Here is a 24526-nt window from a genome sequence, read left to right as displayed (position 1 = left end):
GGACACTAATCGATAGGTGTATTCCTTATAATGAAAGACAGTGCAGGAGAAACGTGGTCCACGCCTATCGGGGGTCCCTGGACGGCACAGGAGCGGACTCTGTTTCGGCTGAATCTCCACGTGCCTTTAAGGGCCGAGGGAGAAAACAGGTGACATCCAGTCACTCCTAGCCAGCCACCCATTCCTGGTGGCACCCACCTGTCAGTGTTTAAACTAGAGTGTCTGACACATATTTTCACATTCTTAATAAACCTTTCATGCACATATTTGATACTTAATGGCTACTAGATGCATATTAAAATCACACGTTCATCCTTGTTCAAGGGGACATAGCCTCACGACAGCAGCTTCCACTTTTCAAGCCGCAAAAAGAAACATATTTAGATACATCCGAGACTTCCAAATAATCACTGTGAATGATTTTGAAAATAGCTTGTTTTGGAATTATTTTCAAGAGAGTTTTAGAACCATAAAAGAAAATCAATTTGTCAAAATAATCTGTCTCTCCCTCTCCACACACACACACACACACACACACACACACACACACACACACCTACCCATGTAACTATGAAATGTCAACGTTGCTCTACGATCTTCTAACTATTTTAATATAAAATGACTGAGATCACATTTTGCCTCGAAGATTCAGACACGAAGCTCTGAATCAGATTGGAAGCTTAGCGGGCGTTTACATCCTGGGTCGTTTGATGGTTTTCCCCCAAACTTTTGTATTTCTATGATGTTGCAGGTAGGGATTTTTCATTCATCTTATTAACCAGACAACTGCTGCACACCCTCCCAATTCTATCTGGGAAGTGAGATTATCAATATACGCAGTGTGGGGCACCTGGGTGGTTCAGTTGGTTGAGTGACCGACTTTGGCTTAGGTCATGATCTCACGGTCTGTGAGTTCGAGCCCCGCATCGGGCTCTGTGCTGACAGCCCGGAGCCTGGAGACAGCTTTGGATTCTGTGTCTCCCTCTATCTCTCTGCCCCTCCCCGACTCATGCTCTGTCTCTCTCTGTCTCAGAAATAAATAAACATAAAAAAAATGAAAAAAATATATGCAGTGCTTAGGGTAAAACCGGAAATGGTGGAATAATGACCCCTTTTCCGTGTCTGCAGAATGAGATTCCCAGCAGGTCACCTGTTTCTCAGACCCTTCCCCAAGTCTGCGCCCTGTCCCCTCTGGCCTGGAGGAGATCTTGGCTCCATAACTAGGCCAAGGTCTGGTAGAAACTCTGGAGGGAAGTATGTTTTGGGACTTATTTGGTGCGTACATTTTGGGAACACAACAACATATTCGGGAAAATGACACAAATCAGAATTTTAGTGTGAGTTCTGCATGGGTTCTTGCGTGATCTCTATGAAAACTATCTTATTTTTATTCTCCCATAACGACAAACACAATAAAGTCATTTTCTGCCAGGTAATTATCGTTTCAAAGCATTTCTGAAGACTGTGAAAGGGCCTGTCACTTGCTTATACGAGACATTCAACAAATATTGGCGAGTAGATCAGTAAAGATCTCCAAAAGTGTACTTTTTAAAAGGCAGTGCTTGTGAAGTTCATTACCTCCCTAAGTTCCTAATGTGGCCATTTCCCACAAAGGCCACAGTGTGGGGGGTGGTCCATGACCTCGCTGCAGGGTGTCACGGACTTCCTAAGATACAGGGCACCTAGGAGGAGGCCCGGAGGCTCAGCCCCACCACCCACAGGCCCCATCACAGTGGCACATCAGTGACAGATGTCACACGGGGCATGCCCAAGGCACTGCCCTATCATCTCCACAGAGTTGTGCTTTGGGGGCGCAGCACCCCACGGTCCTGTGCGCCTCTTCCGAACACCCCAAGGCTTCACGGTCAAGAAGTGTCACCAGCCCTCCACTTGGGTGCCCCTTGCCACACAAGAAGATCACTGAGGACCCACACACGCATGCCCTTTGATGAATTATTCACAGCTACTTCTGAAATCTGAGAGTCAGCAAGTCGACAAGCCTGAGGTGCTCGAGGGCCAGCATCCTGAAACAAGGCTGGCGTCCAGGGTGTCCTTTCCCGTCTGCTGCTAGCCAACCACGTGCCGTCCTCTCCCGAAGTGGCAGGACGGTGGGGATGCCCCTCCCTGAGGTGCTGCAGCCCTCCCTCCTCCTCACCCTGCTCCTCGTCACCACCACGCCCCCACAGCTCTCTTCTCAGACTGTCCCCTCCCTGCTCCGACAGCGTTCAGATGACCTCGCTCCCCAACTCTGCCCGTTTCTGACTTTCTCCGCTTGGCCTTTACGTGGGGCTCGGCGAACGTTTATTGCTTGCTGTGTTTTATGGTTTCTCCAGGCCATGTGTATTCATTATGTTACAGAAACAGTAACAGCGCAGGGAAATACTGGGCGCTGATATTTCGTGTAGGCGGTAAATTTTCAAAGGGGTGGATATGGTTTTCCATAAGAATGGAAGCAAACTGTGACACTGAAGGGGATGATTAGTGAATTTACATGAAGGAAGGATCTGCTCCAAGTGGTGAATCATGTTTAGGGATCTGCCCACCAGGCGGCACTCAGACGGGAGGAGAAGGTGAGGGAGCCCCGGAGTCACTGCGCGTCTGCTCGAGTTTTACTGCAGTCTATTAAACCTTGGTATTTAAAGCACAGTCACTTTCTAAATGTCAGCCCTTAAACTTTTTTTCCTGCAGAAAACTTTACAGAAGTTATACCTGATTATTTGCAAGAACTTTGATACCTAAGAGATTGCATTCTGAGAAAAAGAAAGGTTATCGACAAAAGAAGTGTTTCAAAAGACCGTTGCAAATAGGAAAATGGGACAAATGCAATTTGGGAAAGTTACCAAACATTCGGAGAGTGTATCGCGCGTGCGGCGAAGGTGCGCCTGCTCCTCTCGGATGGAGACCGCACCCCTGCATGGTTCTCACCAGGAAGGCGGAAAGGGCGGCTTTACCTGCTGTGGACCTGACAGTTGGGGTGGTGTTGGAGGGCGTCATCACGGGAATACATTCGTCGTCCTGGGAGTAACCAGCTTGGATGGCTCGGAGGTAACTGTGGCTGCGCGTCCGGAAGCATCCGGGAAGGTCCAGGGCGTCCATGGCCTGGGACTCGACTTCACTGAAGACAGATTCACACACTGACTCGAACTGCCCGTTCATCTCTGCCTCGCTCATCTGGAACAAGAATGCACAGGTGATGGCGAGATGTGGCCAGGTCACGGGAGAAAAAGAAAGAACAAAACTCACCCTGACCTTGAGGTACTGTCTCTTCAGCAGAGTTAATTGGAAATTGGCCTTGGGGCTCCATTAAGCTGAGGGAAGGGCTTTTACTGGGTTATTTCTCACAAACACTAAGAAAAATGTCACTTCTGAGATGTTCCTGAAATTCTGAGGGCCCCTGAGGGTGGCTGAAAGGGTGGCCTGCTGGAACCGCCCAGGACAGAAGACGGGACGCGGGTGGAGCTCGGCACCCGGGCGGTCAGTGAGCACACGCCGCTGGTCCCCCCTCCGTCCTGACCCCGGCGCCTCTGTCACCATTCCAGGCTGTCCATGGCCCAGCAACTCTAGGAGCTGAGCCTGCCTCTATGCATCGTCGTGGAAACCAAGCACACATCTGGCAGGAAGCTCATCTCCTTCTCCCCAGGGGAGCAGCAGGACCGCGGGTCCAGCAGAGAAAGACACGGCCAGCGGGCTGTCCATCGCTTCGTCACCAGCCTGTGCCATGTGCGTACTGCCCATGCTGCTGCTCGGCCTGGGATGTTAGGAGACTCACTTCCTTTGACAATTTAGCAGGTGAAGTAATAGTTTTCACACCTGCAATTTAATTTCCAGGTATAGAGTCACCCTGGGAACCTAAAAGGTCCAAATGTGTTAAGAAAACATCGAGGCTTTGGACAGGCGCGGGATTGCAGGTGCTGGGCACACAGGGGCACGCCCATTGGGTTGGCTAGAGGGACTTTGCATGGGGTCAGTGAGCGCTAGCAGGGGACACACTTTTCCTGCCATTCCTGGGTAGTGATCCTTGTGCGTTTCCCAAGAGCCAAACCTACAGGCTTCATCTGGGTGCCCAGTGAAGGGAGGTGCGCAGGAGAGCCAGGATGAAGAGAACAGGGTACAGAGCAGATGAGACATTAGGAAAGAAAAGCTTAACGGCTTAGCCACTCATCAGTGAGGACGGGAGGCTCACGGGTCCGCGGGCAGGGCTCTCGGGGTGGGTCACGTGTTAGGCTGAAAGGGACGTTGATAAATGAACCCTCCCCGGCTACTCCTGTGTTGGGTACACCCCTCGGGGGAATCACGCGTGGGTTAGCACGTGTGCACGGGTGGGATGCTTGCTGGTGAAGTCCCCGTGCACCCGCCGGGGCTGGGAGGGGAGGCTCAGTGCACAGGGAGGCGGCGAGGGCTAAGGGGGCACCCCGTGGCCTCTGCTGTCCCTCCAGATCAGTCCCCGGCCCGTCCCTCCTGCCCTGGGTGTTCGGAGGGGCCCACGCCGCCTGGGACGTCTGCCCCGCTTCTCAGGTGGCTTCTCCACACCCAGCACCCCTGCTGTCATCGTCCTGCCTCCGTCCTGCACCTGCTGTGTCCGCCTCTCACACCCCAATGTCCCAATGTGCTATCCCACTGCCGGGAAGGCCACCCACGACTTCCAGAACACCCTGCGTGATGCCCACAGATAAAGACACCAGCTCAGTACGTGTGCTCTGCCTGTTTGCAGGGTGAAAGCGGGCGAGAGAAGCTGATCTCCCCTCCAACAGGAAGGAAAACCTGCTTTCTTCCAGAATCTCTAACTGCAGACCTGGACGTGGCCCTGCCTGGCACCACGTGGGGCTCCTGACATGCTGGGAAGTGGCCCCCTTCACAGAGCGAGCATAACCCTCTCTGGTTCTGGAGATGGCTGAGGAAAGTGTGTGTGTGTGTGTGTGTGTGTGTGTGTGTGTGTATGTGTGTGTCGGGGGGGAGGAAGGCAGGCCGGCTGCCTGGCCCCCAGTGTGAGGAGGAGAATCTCTGGGTCGCATCAACAGAAAAGACCAGAGGAAGGTTTCTGAAGTTGGAGAAGGGCAGACAAATCAGGGTCAGGACAAAGCACGACACTCCCATCGTGACAGCCTCACGTTCCCAGTGACGAAGCTTGTGGGACACACACCTGCTGGGTTGAAACATGACATTTCCTGACTACACATTTCTTACACTCTGTTTTCCCTTATGGGGAATTATATCAAGAAGCCTCAGGTCGTTTCATGCCATTTATGTCAAAGACCCACATCAGACAGCCTGAAAAGGCCAAACTCTGAGTGATGGCGCCAGCGTCCCCAGCACCCCGGCCGCGGGGTTTCGCGGACCCCCTCCTGCAAACCCCCCGCGGGCCAGGAGCTCTGTCCTTGAGGCAGGACACCATCACACCTGCTCGTGCATCTTAAAGGCTAAAATCTCAGCGAGGACCACTTGGCTAGTACTCACAGCTACAGAAACACATCCGTGAGGTTCTAGAAATGAAGGTGACTCATTTCTCCCAGACAAACAGAAGTAGTTGAGAAGGATCTCAAGACTTGGTCCAGAGAGGACCTGAAATGCTCTGTCCTCTGAGAGCTGATGCATTCACCGACCCTGAGGGGGACTGGGAAAAGTGGGTGTCATTTTACGTTGGGACTCAAACCACGGCTTGGTCCCCAGGAATCCCAGGAGGGTGCCAAGCCAGTGGGGTAAAAGCTATGGAAAACAATCAGTGTGGCCTGAGGCTTCCTCTGTCTCCCTTTGTGAACCATGAACTCAATACACAACCGGGCCTGCTTCTGGAAAATGTGGGCACGGAACAGCCAAAGCGGGGCAAGCTGGGGAAGTGGGGGTGACAGGGTGACTGTCCAGTCTGTGGCAGAGCCGGGGGTGGGCTCTGCAGAGGTCATGACAGATGGCGAGCAGACACGGCCCCGCACGTGGCCGCCGTGGAAAACAGGGTGGCGGTTCTTCCAGAGATTAAACGTAGAACCGCTGTGGTCCGGTGAGGCCACTTTGGGATATTTACCCACAGGAACTGAAAGCAGGGACTGGGGAGGACATATACTTGTAAACCCACGCGTGCATGGTAGACTGTCATTGTGATGTGGACGGACCGTGAGGGCACTTGCCGGGGGAAAGAAGCCAGTCATACAAGGAAAGACGCCGGGTGAGTCCGCTGGCTGGAGGTCCAGGGGACTCACGTCCACAGAGACACGGAGGTGGTGGCACCGGGGACACCGGCCAGTGTTTGGTAGGGACAGAGTCTGCATTCTGCCAGACGGAAGAGGTCTGGAGATGGACGGTGAGGGGCACTGGACGAGCATGTGACACCGCTGACCCGCACACTGAAACACGGTCAAGACGGAAAGTTCTGTCACGGATATTTTAGCACAATTTTTAAGAATTTCCTTTAAGAAGGAAGCCATCACAGTGCCAGAGGTTTTTAAAGAGGAAGAGAGAGAAGGGGGCCACAAGACAGTGGCGTGGCCGGAAGATGTGGGGAAGGCAAGTGTGCTTCCTCAGCCAGGATGCAGAGGTCCCAGCGATCCCACCACACCGGACCCCAGCACCACCTGCAAGTTCTAGGACATGCTGGACCCCCAGCACCAACTACAAGTTCTAGGACACACCGGACCCCCAGCACCACCTGCCAGCTCTCAGATACACCGGACCCCCAGCACCACCTGCCAGCTCTCAGATATGCCGGACCCCCAGCACCACCTGCAAATTCTAGGACAGGCCGGACCCCCAGCACCACCTGCCAGCTCTCAGATATGCCGGACCCCCAGCACCACCTACAAATTCTAGGACAGGCCGGATCCCCAGCACCACCTGCCAGCTCTCAGATATGCCGGACCCCCAGCACCACCTGCAAGTTCTAGGACAGGCCGGACCCCCAACACCACCTGCCAGCTCTCAGATACACCGGACCCCCAGCACCACCTGCAAATTCTAGGACAGGCCGGATCCCCAGCACCACCTGCAAGTTCTAGGACACACCGGACCCCCAGCACCACCTGCCAGCTCTCAGATATGCCAGACCCCCAACACCACCTGCCAGCTCCAGGACCCTTCCTCGGCCAGGATGCAGAGGTCCCAGCATCCCCGCCACGCCAGACCCCAGCACCACCTGCAAATTCTAGGACATGCCGGACCCCCAGGACCACCTGCCAGCTCTCAGATATGCCGGACCCCCAGCACCACCTGCAAATTCTAGGACAGGCCGGATCCCCAGCACCACCTGCAAATTCTAGGACAGGCCGGACCCCCAACACCACCTGCCAGCTCTCAGATATGCTGGACCCCCAGCACCACCTACAAATTCTAGGACAGGCCGGATCCCCAGCACCACCTGCCAGCTCTCAGATACACCGGACCCCCAGCACCACCTGCAAGTTCTAGGACATGCTGGACCCCCAACACCAACTACAAGTTCTAGGGCACGCCGGACCCCTAGCACCACCTGCCAGTTCCAAGAAACAGAATTACCCTGATGGTGGACACACTGAAACAAAGCAAATGTGCAGCCTGAGCAGCGATGAGCTCAGGAGGCTGGGAGGGCATCAGAGCCACCCCGAAGGTGAGAACAGCCGGGGGTCGGGGGAGAGTGTGGCAGGTCCCCGCTGGCTGGAGGCTGTGATTTCACTCCTGCTGAGGTGCCCTTCCTGCACCGCAGCTCGGCTGTGCCTCCCCACGTGTGCCTTCCGTCTGCAGTAAGGGGCCAGGGGGAGGTCTGGGGACCCACTTCACAGCCTGAGGATGAGTAGGGATGTGTCCTTGCAGCTTGCTTGGAGGGGGCTGGGACTCATAAGGAGCGCCCGACCCCAGGAGTGCCAGCATGTGTGGGCAGTGGGCATCTGCATGGCTTTGTGACCCCTCCAGGTGGGACACAGGCCTTCCACATGGGGTGTGGGAAGATGACAAGGTGACACCGGAAAGGAGGCTGCTCGGTGTGGTGGGGATGGAGGGGATGGGAGGGTGGCACAGAGCACGGGGCTGGGGTGCCGTCTGCTCATCTCCATGGGTGGCCATGGGACATGCCAGGTGTAGACACGAACCCCTGGTCTGCCCTGGCTGTCAGACAGGTGACTGCTGCGAGACCCAGGGCCTCCCTCGCTGCTGTGTGTCCCCAAGTCTCTGTGCAGCCGGGAAGCAGCTCAGTTCATGTGGCTGGGGACTGCGTCTGCCGGGAAACCACAAGGTCGTGCCCTGCTGGGTGGCCCTGGGTGACAGTCACTGGCAGAGCTCATCACACTGATGGGGACCACACCGCCAGCACACTATCATTTACCAGATGGTGGAGGACTAGGTGGTCTTCAAGCCTATCGCTCCCCGTGCGTTTCTGGGAAATGGAGAACGTGGTCATTCTTCCGGGTAAGGTCTAGACCCAGCCGGACAGACATTACATGTGGTGGGGGTACAACCAACAAGCCCACTGTGTTCTCTGAAACCACAGGGATGTCGTGCTGAGAATAAGAACAGCGCTGGGGTCCCCTGTCCGATGGGCTGACAAACTGGTGAACCCCAGGCAGATAAGGAAAGGCCAGGGAAGGGTCGGCGCCGAAGCGACGGCCCAGACGGCTCAGGCACACAGCGCGTCTGCACCCAGGTGGCCTGTGTCATGCCGACGCCTCCCGAAACGCAACATGTCAATGTGCGTTTCTAGCGTTTTCAGTGCGATTCCTCCAGGTAAGAACTCTCATGGTTAAAAACAAATTCCATCCCTCAAGCTGGTCACTGGGCAGGTGTAACCGCACGTGTACTATTACCGTCCTGGACGCTCACCGCCGGCAACCCCAGGGCATCATCCCAGACCCTCCAAACGCCTACGCGGACTCTTCCCCGGTTCGTGAGCTCAGAGAAGCTGGACCTGAGCTCAAAGACTCAAGCTCAACTCACAGCATGGCTCAGAGATAAGCAAGTCTCACAGGGGCTCAGTTAGACTTTTAATTTCATGTTTGCTGTTCGAGAGACGTTGAATATTAAAGACGATGGGTGAACTTCTGCAGCTTGGCAACCAAGCCAAGTGTCTCAGGGACACGAGGGGTTCACCAGAGGCAGCACCCCAAAGGCATCGTCCTCGGTTACTGGGAACTGCCTCTTCCTCCCTGACTTGGAGTGCACTGGCCAGGGTCGGACACACAATGACTATAGATCGGTTCCCACGTGTGAAACGGCCCCACCCACCACCAGGGTGCCGGGAGTATCTTAGGGAACTATATGCTTTTTTCAGAATTAAAACTGGAGCGCAATTTAAGTTCTATCCTAGAACTCAGCAATCGGAATCAAAGTCATCAGAGTCTGTAAAACAACCAACTGGTCTACTGTTGCTATTATTTACAACGACGAATCTTTTCAGATACAGAAAGGTGTGAGAGTGTTTTTTTTTTTTTTTTTTTTAACCGATGTATTTTTGGAAATCCCAGCTTGGGTTCACCAAAACCACACATACTTGAGGGTAGTACATGGCTTATGTGTCTGGAAAATAATGATGAGGAGCCCCAGGGAAACTGTTTCATAGGAATGTCTGAAGAGGTATGGTGTGTGTTCAACTGGAATCTGTTTGTTGAGAGCAAGTGAAAACAGAGAGAAAGCGGAATCAGACCCATAAAGAGGGAGAACAAACATGGTTGCTGGGGATGGGGAATGGGGAGGGGGGCTGGGCCAAATGGGTGAAAGGGGCGGCAGGTGCAGGCTTCTGATGGAGCAAATGAGTCACAGGAATAACAGGCATGGTGGGGGGGAGGTCATTACATTGTACCAGCAACGTAACAGGACAGATGGTGAGCTCCGCATAGTGTGTGAGAGTCAAATCACTATGTGTAGCCTGAATCTAAGGTAACATCCTGTTGACTGCACTCCAGAAAGAAAGGAAGGAAGGAAGGAAGGAAGGAAGGAAGGAAGGAAAGAAGGAAGGAAGGAAGGGGAAGGAAGGAAGGAAGGAAGGAAGGAAGGAAGGAAGGAAGGAAGGAAGGAAAAGGAAGGAAGGAAGGAAGGAAGGAAGGAAGGAAAGAAGGAAAGAAGGAAGGAAGGGGAAGGAAGGAAGGAAGGAAGGAAGGAAGGAAGGAAAGAAGGAAAGAAGGAAGGAAGGGGAAGGAAGGAAGGAAGGAAGGAAGGAAGGAAGGAAGGAAGGAAGGAAAAGGAAGGAAGGAAGGAAGGAAGGAAGGAAGGAAAGAAGGAAAGAAGGAAGGAAGGGGAAGGAAGGAAGGAAGGAAGGAAGGAAGGAAGGAAGGAAAGAAGGAAGGAAGGAAGGGGAAGGAAGGAAGGAAGGAAGGAAGGAAGGAAGGAAGGAAAGAAGGAAGGAAGGAAGGGGAAGGAAGGAAGGAAGGAAGGAAGGAAGGAAGGAAAAGGAAGGAAGGAAAGAGAAAGACAAAGCGTCTGCAGTGCAAACCTGGCCCTGCTGCAAAGCTCGTGGGTCGCGTGTGACTCTGAGGCCCTACTTTGGCGACGCGGCTGCTGGAGGCGGAAAGGCTGCTGGCCTCTCAGGACAGGTGTGCGGGCGTGGGGAAGGGTGCCTCTGGGCACAGCCGCTCTCTTTAGCTACCACCTCCTGCCGTCACCTTGGGGTTTACTCTGAAACGGGGTGTGTCCCCGATCAAGTCGATAATGACAGTAGTCTAGTTGCTGTCCGTCTGCTGTCGTCACTGCTGTTTTCATTATTATTAGCAGGGGCATTTGAGTTGGGACCATGGCGTGACCCTCTGTCCCGGTTCGCCCAGGGTCGGGGTCCGGGGCTAAGGCCGGCACGGCCCCGGTGTGCAGACTCAGGAACGGTCCTTTCCTTGTCATGGGGGGACAAAGGGTCACTGGAATTCTCTCTGCGGCGGATGGAGACCTCATCCTGTGTTTGAGGAGGAATCGCGTCTGAGCTGATTAACGAGTAAGGTCTTTCTTTCTTCGGTTGCGGGACAGGAAAAACCCGGACAGGGTAGAAGAAGAGGTCCGGAGCACGGCTTTCTGACGAGACAACAGACGGCAAGATGAGCAGGCTCTTGCTTTACGAGGCAGCGACAGCCTGGGCAAGAGAGTCTTTGGCTCTCTCGAGCCCCCGGCGAGCTGCCGGAAGCCCGCGGCACGATCCGTGAGCAGGAGGGACCGCGTACTTACTGCCACTGCTACTATGATCCTGCGGTGGCACCGAGGGCGTCACTTACTGAGGACTCAGCACGCGCCCCTGTCTGCGCAGCGATGCCCAGCACCCTGCAGCCACCGCCCCGCGCGCTGTGCGAGCTGGACTGCCTCTCCCTACCGCCCTGGGTGGCCGCCTTACTCTCCCCACCGACGGGAAAGAAGTTCGCGATGGTTAAGGGACTGCACGGGCTACGGGTGTCAGAGGCAGCGGGCCGCCCTCTCGGCGCCCACCCTGCAGTGAGCGGAAGGAGGCACGCGGTGGAGCCCTCAAAAACTCCGGCACCGCTTTTAATGGCAGCTGAAACCAGCAAGCAACCTGTTTAGTCAAAACTTAGAGATGCAATTCCTAACGATTCTCCAGCACACGGCTCATCTTGCTCTGGCGCGTTCTTCGCACAGCTCAAAGCAGGGCGGGAACGCCTGTGGGGTCCCTGACTCGCCGGCGGCCACACCCGCCGTTCACCCGGGGCCACGGATCCCACCGGGGCCGCGTGTGAAGCCGGGCACGGTCCTCTGAGCCCGACAGACACGACTCTGGGGGCACCAAGCACCCCCCACCACTTTCACCTCTTCTTATTGGACCCCCAGCGTCCGCGGTGGAGGCCAGCACAGACAGCCTGACTGTCACGGCCCTGCCCCACCCGTGTCAGCGGGGAAGCCGCCTGGGGAGAGGACAGTCTGAGCTGAGGCGGCCGAGGCGCCACCCCTTACACAGAGGAGGCCGGCGTAGGGGGCGTGGAGAACCGAGTCTCACAGGGTCCCTGCGTCTGCAGCCAGACGATGCCAGGCAGGAACGTCACCTGCGCTCGCTGCCTTCCTCTGACACGGGCGGGGCCGCCGTCCCCCGAGCAGGCGACTGCCGTGAGGACGTGGCCTCAGAGACCGGACCCGAGGGAGAGGGGACGGAGAGGGTTCCCAACCTGGCTCACACAGCTGGCCTGACTCAGGGTGCTGACGGCTCTCATGTAGCTCTGGTTCCGGGAGCGGAATTTCGGGGAGTTGTACTTGGCAGAGGGGTCCAGGCTGTGGGCAGCAGACACGTCCCTTGCGGCTTGCAGGTAGCTCTGGCTAAAAGAGAAAAAGAAATGAAGAGAAAGGCGTTCCGTGAGCATGCACCGAAGGGGGAGAGCAGGTGAGGGGCGTTCCAGCCACCGCCGAGCGGCTGTTAGAAAATTTCCAGCCACGTGTTTGTCTTTTCACGGACAGCTTGGTCTTAGGCGAATACCCGCAGGTTCAGCTACAGAAGTAATGGCGGGGAGGGGGTGGTGCTATTTACAAAGCTTCTTGGAAAGCTGGCTTTTTATGGCCAGGTAGGGAAGTCCGGATCGTTCCACACAAACGAAACAGGGCGCTGGAAAGCACTGGAACCGTTCACACAGCACAACAGCGGACCTGGCTCCTGAATTTAAGCCCAAACCCCGAGAGTCTCATAAAAATCATGTTAGCTTCTGGCAACTTTACGCATTCGGAAAAATAAAGTTAAAAAAGAGGCCAGCCTTCCGTTTTCGCTTGTGCAACGTCGTCCAGACTCTGGGATGGAAGGACAGAAAGAGGAGACTAAGAAGTCAACTGCGTCTCATTATCCTAACGGTCATCTTCCTCCAAATGCTCCTAAAAATCAATGTTCTCTGATCCCCTTTCTTGCTATTTTCTAAAATGTTAAAAGTATGGGAAGACCGTCAGGGCGTCTGGCAGATGGAAAGGTCGGCTTAGCTTAAACTCCTGGCCAATTGAATTCCCTTTCTTTCAAGTTCTGTTGACAATCTTTCCATAATAAAAACTCAATTTATCTGAGCAAACACTGGAGTAGTAAGAAGGGAATTAGCCGTTCTTCTTTGCTGTGCTGGGTCACACCGGGACACTCGACAGGGCCAGCACACCTGTCTGCATGTAAACATGTACCCAAATACTGGATTGCCAGAGTCTGGCTCCGTGGCCGGTTAAAGTAAGCGCCTTGACATTCAGAGCAAATTCCAGACGCAATTTGTTTTCTCTCTGATTTACTTCTTTCTTTGAGAATGGGACAGCAGACAAGGGCTTGGGCTCTGTGACACGTGCAGATTAAACAAAGCCCATTTATTATAGATTTAAAGTCGTTATTTCTGCTAAAATCAATAACGCTCATTTATATATAAATAGAATACAACTTATATTACGAATTATTATTATGGTGATTTTTGCTTCAAAACCAGGTGTGTAACATTCCAGCTCCCTTCGCTCAAAACAAAACAAAGACAGAGAAGGAAACTGGCATAAGGCAGGTCTGGTGTGGGCACATGATGGGGACAGCGGCTCCGCCTGGACGCCTCGTGTGACCCCCCCTGCTTCAGCCTGAGGATCCACACCCACGCCAGGGCGGGCGCCGGGCCTGACCACCAGGAAGACGGGTGAGCAAACCCTCACGTGTGGCCACCCGCTGTGGATGTGGCAGGGAAGTGGCCAGAGTCCGTGGGAGCGGCAAAAAGCCAACAGACGGCAGCCGGGACTGTGTGGGGGCGAGAGGGCCGGGCCCCCTCATCAGTGTTTGTGTGTGTGTGCTGCCCCGCGTCCTGTGTGCGCGTGTGGGCACAGCCTCTGCGCAAACCCCTGACTTAGGCTCCTGGCCTCACTTCTGACTCTGCAAAAATGCAAGCGTTCTGCATTTCTCCCTCCTTCTGTTTCCTTGACGTGGCTCATTTCACACCTTGCATTTCTGCCAGTTGGTGCTGATTTCTCACTTTCTTCCTATAGACTAGCTCTCCCCTGTGACTGACACGACCACCTCGCGTGGTGACATCCTCGGGTCTCAGAGCCCCTAAAGAAGGATTGGTGTCTGTCTCTGAATCTGCGCTTTTAGCCCATGCCGGGCGCCGTGAGTGAACACGTGTCCTCGGAATGAGAGCAGATGACCCTTTTGGTGGCTTTTGGATGGCACTCACACATGATTTGGTACATGTCGCGATTCTATGTTTCAAACACGTTTTCTAACTCCCGTGACCTCTCTCTTCCCAAACCGGGCATGCCACTTAGAGAAAAGCTGCCATTGTAGAACGCTGAACACATTTTTTTTTTTCTTTTAAACAGTGACTCACAATAGTTACCACTGGCTGCATGCTCTTGTGCTGTGATCGTTCCACATTGTAAAAACGGGACACGGCGTGGCTGCAGTAGGCTCACACAGAGCGCATGGCCCAGCCAGACTCTGTGCGAGCATCTGGCTCCAGAATTCATGCCTTCAGCCCCAAGATCACAGCTACGGAGTCCTAGAAGCAGAGAGCCCCAAAAGCATGGTCCTCCATTACTGGAGGACCAACTTCAGCCTCATTAGGCTTAATAGAATATTTTTATTTTTTTTTAAATTTTTTTAATGTTTATTTATTTTTGAGACAGAGAGAGACAGAGCATGAACGGGGGAGGGTCAGAGAGAGAGGGAGACACAGAATCGGAAACAAGCTCCAGGCTCTGAGCTGTCATCAACAGAGCCCAATGCGGGGCTCGAACTCACAGACAGTGAGGTCGTGACCTGAGCCGAAGTCGGATGCTTAACCAACTGAGCCACCCAGGCGCCCCAATAGAATATTTTTGATTTTTTTCATGTTTATTTATTTTTGACAGAGAGAGAGAGAGAGAGGGGCAGAGACAGAGCGTGAGTGGGGGAGGGGCAGAGGGAGAGGGAGACACAGAATCCGAAGCAGGCTCCAGGCTCCGGGCTGTCGGCACAGAGCCTGACGTGAGGCTCGAACCCACGAACCGTGAGGTCATGACCTGAACTGAAGTCGGATGCTTATCTGACTGAGGCACCGAGGCGCCCCTTGAATTTTGTTTTTATTGTAATGGTTTAGCGTTTTATGATACAGTGTCCCGAGGACCAGCTGTCTTTGTAAATCACAGACCTGGAGGCTGAAAAGCAGGAGTCAAGACGAAGAGGCACAGTTGGGGTTAGAAGCCAGCATCACGTGTCTTCTGCGCAGGACATACCAAGATCCCCGGGAACCCTGACTCCAGGATGTTCCCGTTCCTCCCTAGAAACCATCCTCGGGAATCCTACAGCATTTTGAAACCCCCTCGAAGCCCCTTGGTTACTTCCTCAAATCGACAGTTTCCACCTCGGGACGCTCGTTGTCAGGGGTAGAGGTTATTTTCACGCATAGGTTGGCAGCAGCTGAGGAAATGTTAAAAGGAAACCATAAAAAGTTTTCCAGAATAACATGAAGGTATTTGTTCCAGTTCTTTCCCTTCCAAACTACACCCACACTGCACAGTCTCGTGTGCACAGGCACCAGGGAGGCCCGTGTTGGAAGGCTGCGAGAGGGACGGTGACCACACAGCGGGGAGGAGGCTTCTAGAATTCCCACGTCTCCCTTCCTGCCCGCGGCCATTCTGGGCCCATGGGCCGCATCCCAGGCTGACAAGCCTCTTCTGCGACCTCAGATGCTTGTGACACAGGCTCACAGAACGAAATACGTGCTAACCAGGCCTCTGCTTTCAGCTGCGTAGATCCATATAAACAGACTCGAAAATGTAGCCAAAACAAACCACCCCTTTATGTTGGTCTCCTTAGGAAAGTGGTGAAGACTGATTCAGATTGCGTGAGGGAGAAATAGAAGGAAGCCATTTTATCTGTCCTGAACGTGTCCGCTCCACACGCAGAGGGCATCGCTCCACGCTATGAAGAGCTGCGTGGTGCTTCTGTGGTCGTGGATTCATTCTCCTGCTTGGGGCACAGTGTCCGCTGATTATTCGTCTGAGGGGCAGAAAGGTGGAACAGGCGTGAGCCCCAAGGCCGGAGGGTGATGCGGATCAAGGTCACCGGTCACCACAGGGGAGCAGGGATGGAGAGGAAGGGCCACCTGGGCGTCAGGGAGCCAGCGAGGCCGAGGCGAGGAGACCAGGCTCTGGGGGCGGCTCTCAGCGCAATCAGGGGTCACAGAGGCCACCGGGGAAATGACTTCGGTGGATTTGGGGCAGAAACTGACCGCAGCAAAGACAAGAAAGTGATAGCGTAAGTGACCATTTCAAACAATTTGTTGGATTTGTCCATACGGAGGACAGCGCCGGGGTCATCTGAGAAAAGTCGTGAGTTCTGGGGGGACGAGTCCATGTGTTTTTGGGAGGTGAGAAGATGCTGTGGGAAGGACACTCGGGCGGGGGGAGGCAAGAGAGGCCCCCGTGTGAACACAGCTCTGCCTGGGAGCTGGGTCCGGGGCGGGGGGCGGGGGTTGGGGGCGGAAGCTGGCCTGTGTTCCCTTTGCTCAACCCCTGCTCCTGCGTCCCCAGAGACGGGCTCCTGCGTCCCCTCAGACAGGCTCCCACATCCCCAGAGATGCTCCCATGTCCCCAAAGATGGGCTCCCAAATCCCGGGAGACGGGCTCCTGCGTCCCCTCAGACGCGCTTCCGTCCGAGTCCTGTCCCCAAGGAGACAGGCCCCCGTGTCCCTGTGGACGGTCCCTGCTCAGGGAGCGTCTACAAGGTGAGGATCAGGACTTAACGCATAGCGTTCACTCAACAGTGAGGATGTTCTCCACGGTAGGCTGAGAGTGGGGCCCTCACCTGGCGAGCGCTTGGTTAACAGACGTCGCATTGAACTGTCCCTCAGGAGGCCTGGACGCGGCCAGGGGGGCCCAGAGTGGCGGCTCTCCATTGTCTTCCAGGGAGTCTGGTGAGGGTGTCTCCTGGGGGCGGGGGCAGCTGATAGGGGAGGGGCTGCCCGGATGGGACCCCATTTTTCCATGTGAGATTTTGCCTCAAGTGAACATTTCAACTGTTTGAACAGTTCCGACAAGAAGAAAAAGATTTTTTTCCCTCTAGAATGGAAATCTTGGAACAGAAGTAGAAATACCCAGTACGTTTTTATTAGTGGAAGCAGAGTCGATACGCAGCAAGACGCACGGGTCTCAAATGCAACCTGGGCAAGTTCTGCCTGCCCTCTGTAAGCCACGCCCTCACTGGGATCTTGTGTCCTCACCCTTCCTCGTTCAAGCCCCTGTAGCGGCACTGAAGCGCTATCTCACCAAAGCTGTACCTCTCATTCCCACGGTGACCATTTGCGTATCTTCTCTTGCGACGGGACTTTTCAGCATTCCTATTTTAAAAATTGGGTTACTTGGTTCACATTTTTGTTTTGTGGGGGCTCTTCCTACATCGGGCATTCAGCGCCCTTGTCAGATACGAACGCCAGGCGTTTTCCTTCACTCTGGGGCTGGCCATGTCCAGTTTCTCACCGGTGTCTTCGGATGAGCGCAGGCGTCACACGTGCCGGTGAGATCCACTCTCCGGCCACACCGATGTAATCTCTTTGGTTCTTAACCGAGGGAGTTTCCCCCTCCTGTGGGACAATGTCTGGGGAAAGTTTGCGTCGCCACCACTCGGGCGAGGGGCACGTAATGGCAGCAGCCAGAGATGAGGCTGCACGTCCAGCAGGTGCACAGAAGGCTCCCGAGGAAAGAGTTGTCTGGCCCCAAATATCAGTAGTGCTGTGGCCGAGAAACCCTGTTCTACTCTTGCTCCAAATCACACTGTCTTCCAACCAACAACAGCCTCAGCCGCACGTCCCTCAAGTGCACACTGCACAGTCACCACAGTAGACTATACTTGGGGCCACGAAACAACATGAATTCACGCTTAGCCCGATGGAGACGCCAAAATAATCTCGGACGTGTGTGTGGTAGCCCTGCCTGCTAAGAGGGACCAGCAATGAGCCCAGGGAGCGCCTGCCTCTTGGCTTCCAAACACCATTCCCTACAAGGGGAGGGGGTCCTTGAAGAGGTGCTGTGTTCTGCGTCTGGACTGGGACAAAAAGCCAAGAACATGAGTTGCCCAGTTTTGTTCTTTGTCAACATTGTTTGGCTCTTCCAACCTTGTTTGCATTTTGATGTATATTTGAGAATTTTCCTGTCATTTTGTCCAGGAGCAGTGTTTGTGGTTTCTGCGGTAGAGATTCGATGACGCTGTTGAGATATTTAAAACCCTTTTACAAAAATAACAAGTGTTGGCGAGGATGTAGAAAAAAGGAAGACCTTATACATTGCTGGTGGGGACATAAGCTGGTGTGGCTGCTCTGGAAAACAGCATGGAGGCTCCTCAGAAAACCAAAATGCAACTACCATAAGATCCCATAATTCCACTACTGGGTATTTACCCAAAGAAACTGAAAACACGAATTTCAGGAATACATGCTCCTCTGTGTTTACTGCAGTATTATTTACAATAGCCAAGACAAGGAAGCGACCTAAGTGTCCGTCAATAGATGACCAGATAAAGAAGATCTCTCTCTCTCTCTCTCTCTCTCTCTCTCTCTCTCTCTCACACACACACACACACACACACACAGCCATGAAAAAGTATGAAATCTTGCCACTTAGACAACAGGACTAGGATATTACGTTAAATGAAATAAGGCAGATAGAGAAAGACAACTAGCACATGATTTCCTGCATATGTGGAATCTCAATAAAAAACAAATAAACAAACAAAAAACAGAAATAGACTCTTACGCACAGACAACAGCTGCTTGTTGCCAGAGAGGAGGTGGCCGGTGAATGAGCAAAATAGGTGAAGAAGATTGCCAAGTACCAACTCTCCAAAACCCCACAAATTTTACATTTCCAATTGTTCATTGAGGAACACGGTTGATTTTTACATTATTTGGCTACTGACCTGGCCTTGGTAAGTGCCAATATTTGTTGCAGTATTTGTTTTGTATTTTCCTTAGGTTTTTTGTGTGAACGGTCTTGTCATCTGAGAATAAACAGAATGAAGTTCTTTTTTAGTCTCGATTTTGTCTTGCTTGCCTTATTACTGGCTATCCTCCGCTCTAATGTTAAGGACAAATGGTGAGGGTTGATGCCCTATCTTTTACCCAATCTTAGATAATTTTAATATGTATATTGGCTCGCCACCCAACTGGGGAAGTTTCCCTTTTATTCCGGAGTTGCTGAGATTTTTAATTTTTTCCTCATGTCTTGGTTTCTTCTTTATTTCTTAAAAGGTTTCTTCTTTATTTACTAATATAGTAGATCCCTTCATTGATTTCTAGAGAGAGATTAAGCTAACCATGCATTCCTGGAATAAACCCTATTTGGTCATGAAGAAACTGTACTTGGTTCTCTTTATATATTATTGGATTTGGAATGTTAATATTTTGTTATTTTAAAACAATACATTGCTCAGTAAGTGCCTTTTTTGGGTAACACTTTTGGTATCAGAGTTAAGCAGCCTCCATAAAATAAGTTGAGAAGTATCATATTCCTTCACTCTCCAGTTAATAAGTTTTTACATGATTTGTGTTATTATTTCCTTTAGGATTTAATGGAAATTTACCAGTGAAACTATTGTGGCCAAAAATTTTCTTTGTGGGAATGTTTTTAATAGTGAATTAAATCTTTGAAATACATTGTAGAACTATATGGATTTTCTATTTCTTCTTCTGTGGATTTTTCTATTTATGTTTCTATGAAAAACTATGTTTTTGAAGGAATTAGTCCAATTCATATAAGCTGTAGAATTTATTGGCATAAATTTGTTCACAGTTTCCTCTTATTTCCTTTTTTTTTAATGTTTATTTATTTTGAGAGAGAGAGAGAGAGAGAGAGAGAGAGAGAGAGAGAGAGAGCATGAGCGAGGGAGGGGCAGAGAGAAGGAGAGGGAGACACAGAATTTGAAGCAGGCTCCAGGCTCTGAGCTGTCAGCACAGAGCTCAACGTGGGGCTTGAACCCACTAATCATGAGATCATGACCCGAGCCAAAGTCAGACGCTTAACCGACTTAGCCATCCAGGCACCTCTGCCCCTTACTTTCCTTTTCGTCTCTGTTGGATCTACAATAATTCCCTTTTATGTTCCTAATATTTATAATACGTGTTTTCTTCCTCTCCCCACTCCTCCTTTTTTAGGTGGTCAGTCTTGCTAGGGGTTTATCAACTTTTCAAATTACCAAAACTTTTTCCTTCTGCATTCTCAATCTGCCCTTGAGCAGTGAACTTCTCACTCTTCTGTTCCTGAAATGTCAGTTGGTTCTTTCCACAATCTGCTCACTCATCAAGACCATCTTTTCCTTTAAGACCTAGAACCTTATAATAGCTGTGTTTATATTACATAGAAGACCTTATCATAGCTGCTTTAAAGTTCTTCTTGGCTAAGCCCAACATCTGGGTCATCTCAGGTGTTCATTTTTTTTCTTGTTAGCGAGTATCACTTTGCTACAACTTTGCATGTTTTCTTTTTTTTCCTCTTCTTTTTTCTTAGGTATAATGGACACTGTTGATGGAGACTCTGGATCCTGTTATCTTCCTCTGAAGAGTATGGATTTTTGTTCTGGTGGATCCTCCTGAGCTGGTGGGTGTGTGGTTACACACATTCACAGGATGCGTCTGCAGAAAGCTCAAGTGTTCGCGGAGTTCAATGTTCACCGTGTTCAGGTCTCTCGCTATTTTTGAGACACCGTGATTTGCTGGGCTTCAGTCCCTAACTTTTAATCACCTTCAGTGGCAGCAGCTGAAAACTAAACTCAGTTTAGGGGTTACCAGTGTTTACGCAGATTTGGGGGTTCCCTCACTACGGCTCCTTTGCTTCTGTGTTGTCCCTTCGCATCCCCCAGCCCGTACCTCCTTCCACTCTGGAAGTTCCAAATCCTGTTCCTCAACATCCAAGGTCATGACTGAAGCCCTTTGCTTAAATCCTTACCACCTCATGCCGTGAGGACTAGATTCGTCTGTGTGTGGACTTCACTGAACGTGCTCCTTTGGGAGTGTTTGAGTATTATCCACTTCCTGCCCGCTGTTGTTTGCTGTCCTGTCCTGTTGTTTTTAGTATACGTGTTTATATATATTGCATATAAAACAGATGGGTACAGCTGATCCTTGAACAATGCAGGTTCAGGGAACCTAATTGAGAATCCATGTTTTGACCCACCCCAGCCTCTACTAATAACTTAATGTTGACTGGAAGAAAGACTTACTGATAACATGAACAGTTGATCAACACATATGTTATGTATTAGATGTATTATATACCATATTCTTACAATAAGATAAGCTGGAGAAGAGAAAATGCTGTTTTGAAATCCACAAAGAAGAGAAAATACATTTACAGTACTGTATTTATTTAAAAAAAATCTGTGTATAGGGGCGCCTGGGTGGCTCAGTCAGTTAAAAGCGTCCGACTTCGGCTGAGGTCATGATCTCACAGTCTGTGAGTTCGAGCCCCGCGTCGGGCTCTGTGCTGACAGCTCAGAGCCTGGAGCCTGTTTCCGATTCTGTGTCTCCCTCTCTCTCTGCCCCTCCCCCGTTCATGCTGTGTCTCTCTCTGTCTCAAAAATAAATAAACATTAAAAAAAATTAAAAAAAATAAAAAAATAAAAAAATCTGTGTATAGGGGCGCCTGGGTGGCTCAGTCAGTTAAGCGTCCGACTTCGGCTCAGGTCATGATCTCACGGTTCGTGAGTTCGAGCCCCATATCGGGCTCTGTGCTGACAGCTGGGAATCTGGAGCCTGCTTTGGATTCTGTGTCTCCCACTGTCTGTGCCCCTCCCCTGCTCACACTCTGTCTCTCTCTCTCTCTCTCAAAAGTAAAATAAATTAAAAAAAAATCTGTGTATAAGGGGATCTGCATGGTTCAAACCCATGTTGTTTCAGGGTCAGCTGTATATATTTGTAGCAGATATACAACATATTCCAGAATTTAGAACTGCTTTCTGCAGGAGAGCCAGTTCCCGAGAACTCTTACTCATTAAGTCTTATTTTTGAAAATTATGTGGTCATGGTGGCATTTGTCCTTCGTCTGGCTCACTAACATCCCAATTATTTCATTGTTATTCGTTTAGGGAATTCATGACTGTGAGAGGCAGTCTGGCTCCTGTCGCGGGACCAAACAGACCCCCTCAGGCCACGGTGTGGACACATGGCCTACGTTCCTTCAGTGAGACGCGTTTTCCAGAGACTCGAGGTGACGGCTAGAGGGGGCCCATGCTGTTGATGGCGCACGAGTTTACCGAGCAGCTGTGGCAGTGGTTCACGTCACTGTCCTCGTCCCGCCCAGCGGTGTCAGCTGTCAGGTCTCGCACAAGGGGTTGGAAATGACCGTCTTCACGAAACTGCTTGGTGACGCTCATTCCCCTGGTGCAGAACCTTGGAGCTGGGCCGCTTGCCCTCTGGAGACTTGCAGAGATGTCCCACGCTCTCTTCTGAAACTTCCTTTCTGCTTAGAGCCCACTTCTGGCGTATGTAGGGGGTCCTGCGAGAGTGTACACACGGTCCTACGAGCACCCCGTGCGACACTGGAGCCTTGCAGCCTGGGCAGTAAGTGCTCAGAGTGACCCCTGAGGCCACACCCGCATTTATAGGGAGCAGTGTCTCTAAGGTCTTCTGGGTCTGCCACAAGTCTCCCTCAGGTTCATTTTTACTGAATGATGCTTTAAGTCTTTTTTTTATTTTTTTTTAACGTTTATTTATTTATTTATTTATTTATTTATTATTATTTTTTTTTTAATTTTTTTTTCAACATTTATTTATTTTTGGGACAGAGAGAGACAGAGCATGAACGGGGGAGGGGCAGAGAGAGAGGGAGACACAGAATCGGAAACAGGCTCCAGGCTCTGAGCCATCAGCCCAGAGCCTGACGCGGGGCTCGAACTCATGGACCACGAGATCGTGACCTGGCTGAAGTCGGACGCTTAACCGACTGCGCCACCCAGGCGCCCCATAACGTTTATTTATTTTTGAGACAGAGAGAGACAGAGCATGAACAGGGGAGGGTCAGAGAGAGAGGGAGACACAGAATCTGAAAGAGGCTCCAGGCTCCGAGCTCTCAGCACAGAGCCCGACGCGGGGCTCGAACTCACGGACCGCGAGATCATGACCTGAGCCGAAGTCGGACGCTCAACCAACAGAGCCACCCAGGTGCCCCCTTTTTGTTTTAATTTTTTTTAACGTTTATTTATTTTTGAGACAGAGCTCAAGTCTTTAAACTGGTCTTACTGCCAATATTTGTAATAGAAATTGTGGAGTATAGCCAGAATAAAAGCTATCAACTTAATTCCTGGACATTTAACATTTCTGAGGTTATTTTTTAAATTCAATCTGCTGGCGTCCTTCCCTATAGTTTACTTTTCTAAAGAGACACAAAATTGAGGCCAGTATTAGTGAGCTTCTATAAAGAGTTGACATCAACAGAGAGGAACCCAGAGGCACGGAAGTCAACATCACGGAATGAAGTAAACCCTCTAAAAAGGTTTTCTCCAGCATTAAAATGCTTTCCCCAAATATGTTCATCCATCAAAATGAGTCATTCATCTAACAAACATTCACCAGGCGCCTGTCACAGAAACAAGGTGACTGAATCATTTCCCCGCTGTCCTCAAGGAGCCCAGATGCCACACACAAATTTTAATGGAGTTCGATTTTCTGAAGGATGTATTTAAAGAGACCCGATGTCCTCCTGAAAATCTTGCCTCTCTCCTACTTAAATTGCTTTAGAGTTCAACTTCTGAAATGTATTTTTAAAAAATGTTTGTTTATTTTTGAGAGAGACAGAGCAGGGGAGGAGCAGAGAGAGAGGGAGACACAGAATCCAAAGCAGGCTCCAGGCTCTGAGCTGTCAGCACAGAGCCTGACGTGGGGCCCAAACTTGTGAACTGTGAGGTCACGACCTGAGCCGAAGTTGGACGCTTAACCGACTGAGCGACCGAGGTGCCCCTGAAATGTATCTTAAAGAAAAAGTGGCAATGTTGTGCAGAGAACTACAAATTAGGTTGCACTCTAAGAAAAGCAGAGAGGTTAAAGAATCAGAGAATGATCAGTCTGAAGGAAAAGCTCCATTAATAACTTATCTCCCATGTTATGATTATCAATATATCAATATCGACAGATGTGAATGTGTCAAGATAAACGAAAAAAATCTGCTCTTATTACAAAAATATCTGTCTGTAAACTTTCAGAGATTAAAGTAATGAATATAAATAAGAAAAGTTCTTAAATAAGGACTCATTTTTATATAACTATGTGAATGATTTATAAGTCTAGTGTAATACGTATGGGATACATTGAAACTTTGTATCCTGAAATACTGAATGCGGTGCAGCCACTTTAAAAAATTGTCTGGAAGTTCCTCAACAGGTAAATGCGATTCCACATGTTCCAGCAATTTTAGTTCCAGGCACGTGTCTAAAAGAAGTGAGAACGTGTCCACCCAAAAGCTTGTCCGAGGATTCATAGCAGAATCACTCATAACATCCCTGAGTGGAAGGGAAGCCGACCCAAACGTCCATGATCGACGGACGGGTGCTCACGGCGTATCTGCACCACGGGCATCACTCAGCCATAAAAGGAGACGAGACACGGACAGACTCTACCTGTTCGTATGCGTGAACCTTAAAAACATGATGCTCAGTGCAGGGAGCCAGACACGAAAGGCCACATATCACATGATCACA

At 51.2% G+C, this 24526-nt stretch overlaps 1 protein-coding gene across 8 annotated transcripts in view; it reads right to left on the bottom strand.

Annotated features, from left to right (window-relative positions):
• The window catches only part of DLGAP2 (DLG associated protein 2), a 781526-nt gene that overhangs the window by 54024 nt on the left and 702976 nt on the right, over positions 1 to 24526 (bottom strand). For all 8 annotated transcript variants that reach the window (XM_086703047.1, XM_086703052.1, XM_086703050.1 and 5 more), the window contains 2 exons: positions 12042 to 12189; positions 2952 to 3171 (listed from right to left, as the gene is read on the bottom strand). In XM_086703047.1, the coding sequence (XP_086559173.1) occupies positions 2952 to 3171; positions 12042 to 12189 (368 nt within the window). The remainder of the gene's footprint in view (positions 1 to 2951; positions 3172 to 12041; positions 12190 to 24526) is intronic.

This window comes from Puma concolor, chromosome B1 (assembly GCF_028749965.1).
Source record: "Puma concolor isolate L17-30 chromosome B1, mPumCon1.1.hap2, whole genome shotgun sequence".
Taxonomy (NCBI): Eukaryota; Metazoa; Chordata; class Mammalia; order Carnivora; family Felidae; genus Puma; species Puma concolor.
Note: the sequence above shows the minus strand (reverse complement) of the source record. Positions and strands in the feature narration are given on the sequence as shown.